General features: G+C 30.3%; 1 protein-coding gene across 1 annotated transcript; it reads left to right on the top strand.

Annotated features, from left to right (window-relative positions):
- The first annotated feature begins 1157 nt into the window (after positions 1-1157).
- On the top strand, positions 1158-2450 carry LOC117169679. The gene has a single exon (XM_033356163.1). The coding sequence runs from the start codon at positions 1275-1277 to the stop codon at positions 1878-1880; it is 606 nt and encodes a 201-aa protein (XP_033212054.1). The 5' UTR covers positions 1158-1274; the 3' UTR covers positions 1881-2450.
- The last annotated feature ends 8547 nt before the right edge of the window (positions 2451-10997 follow it).

Below are 10997 nucleotides of genomic sequence, written 5' to 3' on the forward strand. Positions count from 1 at the left end.
TCTCAAAGATAAATTTAATATGTAGTTGATACTGTAATTCAAAAATGTTTTTATTTTGAATCAAGCATAGTTGAATTCATAAAAAGAAAGAAATATTCAATAAAATAGTTGAATCCTCAACATAATAGGTTATTTTTCAACCAGTTGTATTTTTAACCCAAAAAGATTAAATATTTTTGAATTAGATGAATTTTTAACCAAATAGTTAAATTTTAAACTAAAAAATTTTGTTTCGAACATTTTTAAATATCGAATTTTTCTTGCAATCCTTGCAAATCTAATGGCCACAACAATGTTTTTACCCGTGTGGAACTTACAGAAAGTTTTCTTTGTATAAGACTAAATGTAACAAAAACATTGGATAAAATGAAAAAGTCGGCTCTAATATTAAATTCGACTTTACTTTTTGTCTGGATTTAAAAAAAAATTCGAAAAAAACTTTTTCCAAAATTTTCTTCAAACCAAAAAACATTTTTAAATCAAACTTCTGATAATTCGATTCAGTTCTGATTTAGTTCAAAATATCTTTCTCATTTTTTTGTTTTAAATTAGAAATTCGAATTTTTGAGGTCGCATTTTGTCTCTTCTATAAAATCGTGAAAAAATGGGTTAGATCAAGCAGGATATTAATTTTTTTCACTATTTCAGATGCCAGCCCACAAAATATTGTTTTCCTCAGCCAATTTAAAACCTTAAAAATTATTGATATAGATTACAAAAAGTTGGAACAATATGAAATAAAACAGAAACCTTGTATCGCCAATATCTCCTATTTCTCTCTATCCAATCCATCTCTCTCGAACCACCCTCCACCCATTAGATTCCCCTCTTACCCTCACATGGAATTTGAATCATGCGCACCTGTTTTGCTCCTCTACGAGGATATAAAAGGGTGTGTAACTACCCTCTCAGGCTCAGTTTGCGCTCTTAAACAAAGTGCATCCGTCTCAGTCGAAATCCCATTCGTCGAGACCCAAACAAAATAAAAACCACTCAGTGAATTACAATTCAAGTGAAAACTCTGTGTATCAACTTATCTCACATCATTAAACCCCGCTACGGTGTTTAAAAAGACCTAACAACAAACCTCCCCAAAGTGAAAAAGTTTTCGTTTAAAACTCGATCACAAGTGTTAACAAAAGTGTTAACCAAACTCTTCACAAACTTGTTAACCAAACTCTGAAAAAAAGTTTTAACCAAAACTCTTAATAGGAGTCTTAACAAAATCTTCTCTTTATCTAAAACCTTGGATATCCTGAAAAATCTCAGTGACAATGGAGGAGTCAACAAGGTTGACAGACCGACCTAATCGCAATCCCGATTTCAGAGATGATGAATGCAGTACCGACAGTGGATGTGGCAGCGGTGGGAGTACCGGAAGTGCCGAAAGATTATCCAGACGCGGAAGTGGAGAACGACTCTGCGGAAGGTCCCCCAGAACGCACCACTATCTGGACCGGCTTCGAGGCAGGTCAATTGCCACCAGGTCTCAAGACAGGCTCTCCAGGAGCAGCAAAGACCACTCCAGGGCGAAATCCTCCAGGTCCTGGAGTCCCAGTGATTTCAGGCCGCGACCTTCTGGAGAATCGCCCTCCCACTTCCACAGTCCCTCCGACGCCCACAGCAGTGACAGCGACTCTTTCAAAAGGCCATCGGCCTCTTTAACCCTCCGGAAGGCCTTCCAAAGTCTCACCCTTCTTAACAAAGAAAAATCTGAGAAGAAGCGCCACAAAAAAAGTCCGAAAAGGATCCTCCGAAGTCCTGTGGCTTACACCTACGTGAGGGGACTTTCGGGACTTCCGACCCAAAGAGTCCCGAGAAACGTGGCTCGGACCACCATGCCTTGCACCTGTCAAGACTCATTCGGACTCTACCGATAAAGCTTTCCAACCAGAAGGTGAATTTGTGTTTAAAGAATTATCATTTTTTAAATTTTTTATTGAAGTTTGTTTCATTTTATTTTATTTAATCATCAGTTGTATTGGTTAGACTAATGATCAGCATTTTCAGAGCGATTTTCAGTATTAGATTGAATTGTATTGTACTACCACTTGCTCAAGCGAAATTCACATTTGAAATTACAAAATTTATGTGGTTGAATTTTTGAGATCTAGTCAAACAATCAATTTTCCTAATGCACTTAAACGCTGGATTTTTCCACTGTAAAGAGTTCAATTCTTTATTACTTTAATTGCGATAGCGAATTTTTCTTATGACTGGTAGAGTTTTATTTATCAGAAAAATATTTAATTAAATAAATAGCCGCAGGGCCAAGAAAAAATTTCTTGGATACCACTAAGGAAAGTGTATCACGAAATATACTGAAATCAGTAACAGTCGTCCTAAGGGATAAACATGGAAAAAACTTTATAGTTGAAATAACAAAATTCAAAACTAAATCAAAACTAAAATAGATTTAAAAACGTTTTTTTTAAACAGCCGAAGGCATCCCCGATTCATCAATTTCAATTTAAATAATTCATCAAAATCACTTATTTTTACTGACAAAAGAATCCTTTTAGCATATAAATCAGTCATTATTTCTGACTGAATTAAACAGTCATTTGAAATGAAATTGTATAATGATTTTCAAATTAAAATTCTTAATTAAATGTCTACATTTCAATAAATGATTAAAATTAACCATAAACGACTGATTTATACATTAAAAGTTATAGATTACATAAATAACAATAACTGATTTTGTAAAAAAGCACTGTTTAAAAAAAGAATTTAATTTAAAGAATCTTTTTTCTAAGGTATCGTTGGTTCAGCTATAATTTTTTTCCATTGGAACGCTATAAATTGCGTCTCGATTACAGGGTGAAAAAATGTATTCTTCCGATGTATGTCACGGTAACTGATTAAAAAACTGATTTTTACATTTTTCAACTTGTTTTTAAGAAAAAACATTTATGGCAAAAACATTTGCAACACGCAAATAAAACTATGAAAGCCCTGTAAGGGTAATAATTAGAACCTAAGATATTTAGGGGAACCTCCCTACAGTGGATTAGCATTAATTAATTATACTTGCGAGGCTTTAATGAAAATCGGAAAGAGTTAATAAGGAAATGAAATTTTCTGAATATCTCCTATCTTCTATTTCTATAAAAATAAAGTCTTCGAATCCTAATGGAAATTTGAATGAATTAAATAATAACAGAAACTGCTTCAAATTGAGACTAAAATTAATTTGATTTAATATTAATTTAAGTAGCTGTCTTCTGGGAATAAAGGTGTTCTGATATTTAATTACTCAAATCAAGCTAAAATACAATTATTAAATTAAAAGATACTAAAATAAATTAAACTGAAGTCTGAATTGACAGGGTTTAAATATGTCTATGTCATTCCTGTAGGATTTTCACAAATTTGGAACACTTGTACACTACGGAGTTGGCATATCATAGATAAAAATCTCTGCGCACTTACTGATAATTCTCGATCTTTGATAATATCAAAATGCTATTCAATTTTTAATTTTATTTTTCAAATATCATTAAATTTGAAAAAAGGGTTAAGAATTGAAGAAAATCTAGCACTGTCTTCAAAAATGTCTTCATATCAAGAAAAAAATTGTCTCTACGAGTTCTATCCAAACTTTTGAAACTGCAATTGAAAGGACCGGTCAGCATCGAGGAAAAGCTAATAAGTTAACAGTGTTAGTCAATTTTATTGATATAATATATATTTATTAATAACATGGAAATGAGGGTTTTACTACTAATATCGATTTGTGTGTGTGTGTGTGTGTGTGTGTGTGTGTGTGTGTGTGTGTGTGTGTGTGTGTGTGTGTGTGTGTGTGTGTGTGTGTGTGTGTGTGTGTGTGTGTGTGTGTGTGTGTGTGTGTGTGTGTGTGTGTGTGTGTGTTTGACTACTGTAAAGGAAATAGGTACGAATCCCAATAACCTCCCAAGTCAAAATCTGCTCACGTATACAATTTCACCAAAACATTAATTGAAAATTAATAAAATTTTGGAATTTCAAAATTTTACTCTAAAATTGAGAAAAATGAATAAAAATATGCATAAATTCATCTCTTTGGAATTGTAATTTTCTCGCGTGTTGAGAACAAATTTGAGCAGGTTCTATTGAATATTTATTTACAAATTTTTTGCGAACTAAAAACGACTAGAAAATTATTTGTCGGACATCTGCGTGCTTTGTAATTAAAAATTTCGTCACAGTTTGACTGTGCGAGCCACCTAGTGTGCCTTTGTAGTTTTGCCCTAAATGTAAGAAAAAAATTCTGTATTGAGAAAAAAACTAAGAACGAATACTCAATGTGTGTGTACGTGTGAGAGGTAAGACAAATTACTCAAGATAGAGTGTTTTGTATATTATGTTTGTCAACGTAAATAAACGTTTTTCATGATAAGATAATAATGACTTTTTTATTTAATAAAAATTCCTTTTAGATAATAGACCACCCGTAAGGAAACTTACGTAGGTAGGAGAAGGGGGTCTTCATTAGTGTTTGTAAAGAAAGTTAATATGAATTTAACTTAACGCACCAAAAAAAGCATGGTAAGTGAAAAACAGAAAAAAAATAATTTAAAAAAAAGACATAGTATTTCATTGGTCAGGGAAAATTGAGGAATTTAAAAAAATCTTTCAAAAGTCAGTAAATTTCTATAATTTTAAATAACTATCTTAAAAAATAAATTCGAAATTTTTCAATTTTAATTTGGAATTTTTTCATTTTGTTCATTAAAGATTATAGGCCCAAAAATCTTTTAAGTTTAAAATTCTAGTCTACGAATATTAATGGTCAGGAACAATTTTGGAAACTTTTAAAACGAAGTTTTGCGGGAACACTAATATAATATTCTTGCTGGTAATTTATTTTCTTTCACCATTCTGGTTGGGTTTAAAATTCAACTATTATTGTAGCATATTTTCTTTTTGTATAACATTCATATTCGAGTGTTGAAAAGTCAACTAAATTTCGATTTAATGAAAATTCAATTTTTTTGTTTGAAAACTTTTTCATTTAAAAACTCCTCTATTTCAGTAGAAATCGCATCTTCCTTGGATAAAAATGCAACTAATTGCTTTAAAATAGAATAATTTTGTTAAAAATTCATCTTTCTTGTTTGAAAATTCGTCTTTTTGAGTTGAAAATTCAACTATTTACGTAAGAAATTTATTTTTTAAATAAAATGGATATTTTGTGGTTGAAAAGTTAACAAATCTTTTTTAGAATAATATTGAACTATTTCCTAGAAAATTGACTTTTTGTTTGAAGTTCTTATCATATCATTTGAAAGACAACTAAAATAGTTTTTACACCCAAATTAAACATTTTTTTAATTCTCCTCTTTGATTTAAAAATTCATCAATTTTAATCGAAATTGCATATTTTTTCGATAAAAATTTAACTGTTTGGTTTAAAGTTATCGAACAATTTTACTAAAAAGTCATGCTAATTCCTCTTTCTTTGACCAAAATGCATTTTGTTGTTGAAGGTTGATATTTTTTAGTAGAAAATTCATCTCTTTAGCTGGAAGTTTATCTATTTTGCTAAAGTTGCCATTTTTTATGTAAAAATTCAACTACATGCGAAAAAGTAAAACTAATTGTAAGAAATTTTTTTTAATGAAGGTTTATCTTGTTGGTTGACAATTTTACTATTCCATTTTTAGAAAATTAATCTTCCGATTAAAAATTTTCTTTTGGTTTGAATGTTGAACTCTTTCGTTAAAAAATTATCGGTTTGGTTGAAAAATGATTTTTTGTTTAGTTAAGAATAATTTTTTATAGCTAAAAGCAAAACGGGGTTGGAACAAGCCTACATACGGCAAGCCTTCCCCGGCACCACTTCCCACAAGGTAAAGACTTCTACGGGCATCGCTTCCCCGAGTCGCATGGTTGCCTTGGACATCGCTTCCCCCAAATCTGAGGCTAAGCTGGGCATCACTTCCCCAGCATATTAAAACGTACCCGAAGCAGGGGTTATTTTAGGCATGTCTTCCACGGCATCACTTCCCCAGTGAAATTTAGAAATATAGAGACTATGGCAAAAATGGGCATGTCTTCCATGCGCATCACTTTCCCAGTAAAATATTGAAATATAGAGACTATGACAGAAAAGCACATGAAAGGCGCCCCTTTCCAGTTTTTTCCAACCCTCGGGTGACTGACCTCGTCAATAACACCACGGCGCCCCTTTCCAGTTTTTTCCAACCCTCGGGTAACTGACCTTACCATTAGCATCGCCGCGCCCCTTTCCAATTTTTTCCGACCCTCGGGTGAGTGGCCTCGCCAGTAGCACCACCGCGCCCCTTTCTAGTTTTTCCCAAACCTCGGGTGAATGACCTCGCTAATAGCACCACCGAGCCCCTTTCCAGTTTTTTGAACCCGCGGGTGACTGACATAGTGATTCACTGGGGAAGTGATGCCCGGGGAAGTCATGCACATTTCTGCCACAATCTCTAGATTTCAACATTTCACTGGGGAAGTGATGCCCGGTGAATACATGCCCATTTTTGCCATAGTCTCTAAATTTCAATATTTTACTGGGGAAGACATGCCCATTTTTGCCATAGCCCCTATATTTCTAAATTTCACCGGGGAAGTGATGCCCGGGGAAGACATGCCCAATATATCCCCTGTTTCGGGTACGCATAATTTAACTGGAGAAGTCATGTCCGGGGAAGACATACCAAATAGAACCTCTGTTTCGGGTACGTTTTAATTGACTGGAGAAGTGATGCCCCGATTAGCCTCATACCATATGTAGGCATGTCACACTCTCAGTAAAACTATTTCTTTTTTATTTTTAAATTTATTTTTCTAGTTGAAAAATCAACAAATTTTTATAAATGTTTACTGAATTGCATTAAGAATTACCATAAGAAAACATATTTATTAACAATAATGAATCGTTTAAAGAACTAGGTTTGTTAACTTGAGTTCGTTTAAGAAAAAAACTGAAATTTTTTGAAATACTTTACCATGCGTAAAATGTTTCAAAAATTAGTTACATATTATTTAGTCAAATGATATTTTTAAGATTATTATTTTTAATATAAATGGATCACCTTATCACTGGATCATCAGGTAAGCATCTCTTTATATTATTTTTAATTTTTTTACCATTGAACATAAATATGATTCCAATTTTTGTTTTAATATTTCTAACTAAACCTCCAGAATTCTCAAAAATTAATTTTTTTCAGAGATAAACAAACTCTTTAATAAATCCTACTACCTGCGACAAGAAGCTGCATGGATTTGAAAGGTGAACAATGAATAAAATCTGATGGGTCTTTGGCATTTACTCAAGGTTAAGCTCAGAGATATAAGCCAATCAATGAAAAATCAATTAAAGTAATTGAAACATTTTCTATTATTCAGAAATTAAAAACGGACGATTGAAAAATCTTCAAATATAACATTCCCGAATGGAAAAATTCCCCAATAGTAAAATTAAAAAGTATTAAAATTTCCGAATTGATGAATACCAGAATAAAATTGCCGACAGAAATTTACCGAATTATAAAATATCTGAACTAGAAAAATCCCGGATAAAAAAATTAACAAATGTTAAAATTCCTAAATTTAAAAATTCCCGAATAATACAATTAACAAAAATTAAAATTCCCAAATAATGAATTTCCCAACAGTTTACAATATTACAGAATTTAAAAATTTCCGAATAATAAAATTCCTGACAGAAAATTACCGACCTATAAAATATCCGAACTAGAAAATTCCCTAATAATAAAATTAAGAAGTATTAAAATTCCTAAATATAAAAATTCCCGAATAATAAGATTAACAAATATTAAAATTCTTGAATTCGAAAATTGTAGAGTATTGAAATCCCCGACAGAAAATTACTGAATTATAAAATATCCGAACTAAAAAAATTCTTGTATGTGAAAATTCCCGAATACTAAAGAAACAAATATTAGAATTCCCAATTTGGAGAATACCGGATAATGAAATCCCCGACAGTTTATAATATTACCTAATTTTTAAATTCCCCTATAATAAAATCAGAGACAACAAATTCCCGAGTAATAAAATTAACTAATATTAAAATTCCCGAATTGCAATATTTCCGAAAAATAAAATTAACAAACATTAAAATTCAAGAAATGGAAAATTCCTGGATAATAAAATTAACAAATATTAAAATTACAGAATTAGAAAATTCCCAAGTCTTTAAATTCCTCAATAATAAAATTCCTGAATAACAAAAATATTAAAATTTAAAAATTGGTAAACGCTCAAATAATAAAATTAACAATCATTAAAATTTCTGAATTTGAAAATTCACGAATAATAAAATTGACAAATGTTAAAATTTCCTTATTGGCAAATTCCCAAATAATGAAATTTCTGACCGTTGGTAATATTACCGAATTTGAAATTTCCGAACAAAAATTTCTCCAATTATACAATATTCGAACTAGAAAAGTCCTGAATAATAACATTTTTTTAATTTAAAATGCCGGAATTAGAAAATTCTTCGAAAATAAAAATCCTGGCAGAAAATACCAGAATAATAAAATTAACAAAAACTAAATTTTCTAAATTGAAACATTCCCCAATAACAAAATTGACAAATATTGAAATTCCCGAATTAAAAAATTCCCAAATAATAAGATTCCCTATATAATAAAATGCCCGATAGAAAATTGCCGAATTTAAATGATTAAACCTTTCAGGAAATAAATAGTATTTATTGATTAAAAATAGAATAATAAAATATTTTTATCAATGAAATTCTTCTTAATTTTTGTAATTTTTTAGAAATATTATTTCAATTTTAAATGACAATCATTAAAAATATTTATTTCTGTATAAAATATTTTGTTTGAAAATTTGCATAGTATTTTGAAAAAATTGCAAAAATCGTTCTAAAAAATCGAACTTTTAATCTAAAACCAACAAAGATTTCGAGGTAAATTTGTGCTGAATTAAATACCGTAAATTTTCTTGCAAATAGTGTTATTTAAAATTTTTTAAACAATTTTTAAAAAACCTTCATACATAAAAAATGAAAGTTTATAAAAATATTTAAAATTGAAATTTTCGGCACCACTAGCCAAGCTTATGAAAAATATTTGAATAGTCATCCCTAAATTCGGGACGAGAAGACACTTAGTTTTACTAAATAAAAAATATTTCTTAAAACGATTCTTATAATTTTTGATTTCGAAATTTTCTAGTTCAGATATTTTCTATTTCGGCAATTTTCCATTTTCAATTTTATTATTCAGGAATTTTCTCATTCGGAATTTTTTTGGGGGATTTTTTAGTCGTCCCATTAAAAGTATCAGTTATTATATAATTGTTTAAATTTAAAAACAAAGTAATTTTAAATAAAATTTAGCGACACTAACATTATTTATTGGCAACTAAAGTCTCAAGGGCGCTCTATATAATCTTTGACCTTAATGCGTTTCTCCCTTTGATTCAGCTCCTAGACCCTGAAACCAATGCCAGCAATCAACGAAGGACCGATTCTATTTGTTTATTTGATTTAATTTCAATTAATTGATATTATTTATTTCTGTTTTATTTTACTTTTTTCTATTTAATTCAATTTCAATCAGGTGCAGTTGTACAGAAATATCTGTACAACCATCGATTATGTCATTTATCTGTGAGCTAATCCACATCTATTTTTACACCACGTATTAAGTATGGAGACGATTATAAAATTTCCTAAAAAATAAAAATTTTGGATAAAGAAGGTTCCCGAAAATTTTTTGTTTAATTTCTTCTTAGAAATTAATTTTTTAGTACATAAATTAAACTATTTGATTGAAAATACATGCAGTTTGTTAAAAATTTGTCTTTTTCGGAAGAATATTAATCTTTTTGGTTAAAAATTGACTGACTCTCGATCTATTGCCAAAAAAACATGAACTTTTGCCAAAAAATTGGACAAAATTGGTGTTTTTTTAAAGCTCGTATCTCCAAGATTATTGTTGATCGAACAAAGTTTTTTTCTCGTTTTACGTAGAATTTTATCTTTTTTAATTTTTGTAAGAACACTTTAACCTCTTAAATTCACAACAAAGCACCAATCCAATGGAATGTGATATTTTGCACCTTTTCCCAAAAAAAATTTTTTTTCGGGACAAAATCCAGTTCACAGAACCTGAGCCCATAATATGCATCCCTAAATGAAGTACATGAAAGATAAAAATAAGTGCCCCAGAAATTACCACATTCGCATAATTTTTTCGGTCAGATGACTGGACTAAAGGGTAATTTACCAAAATGCGAGGGTAGCATATAAATTTTCCCCTGAAACCCTTACACCCTACATCCATAAAACCCTAAAACTTCAATAACAAAAAATCATAATTCCCTAACCCCCACTTCAAAACCACTAAACCCTAAAAGCATGAAACCCTGAAAATATAAAACCCTAAACCCCTAAGACCATAAAACCCTTATTCTAACCATACTAAAAGAGAAAGCAGGAATGTTCTTTTTTTCATTTATTACAGATTAAATAAAAATTTGGTAGCATCGAACTTGATTCGAAGAAACATAATCAAAATTGTATTTAAAAAATGTTCGTTCTTTTAAAGGATTTTAAACTCAAAGAGTAATTAATCGAAAAATGAAGGTCCCGTATAAATTGCCCCCTTTGAACCCTTAAACCCTAAAACCCTAAAACCATGAAACCCTAAAGCTATAAAACCTTCAAGCCGTAAAAATTTAAACCTAACAATAAAAAAACTAAAAGCAGAAATTTTTTTAAATTGAATGAATTGCATATTGAATACAAATTTGTCAGCATCGATCTTGATTAAAAGATACATCATAAAACATTTTTTATTAAAAAAATGTCTACACTTTTGAAAGAATTTTAAGATCAAAAAGTAATTTACCAAAATACGAAGGTCCCATCTAAATTGGTTCATTAAACCCTTAAGTCCTAAATTTCTAAAGCCCCAAAACTCTAAAACACTCAAACCATAAACTTCCAACGCTAAATCTACAAGACTCGAAAGCCGTAACGC

The sequence above is a fragment of the Belonocnema kinseyi genome, chromosome 3 (assembly GCF_010883055.1).
Source record: "Belonocnema kinseyi isolate 2016_QV_RU_SX_M_011 chromosome 3, B_treatae_v1, whole genome shotgun sequence".
Taxonomy (NCBI): Eukaryota; Metazoa; Arthropoda; class Insecta; order Hymenoptera; family Cynipidae; genus Belonocnema; species Belonocnema kinseyi.

Coding starts and splice junctions, on each gene's coding strand:
- LOC117169679 (XM_033356163.1), top strand. CDS start 1,275: ATGGAGGAGTCAACAAGGTTGACAGACCGACCTAATCGCAATCCCGAT.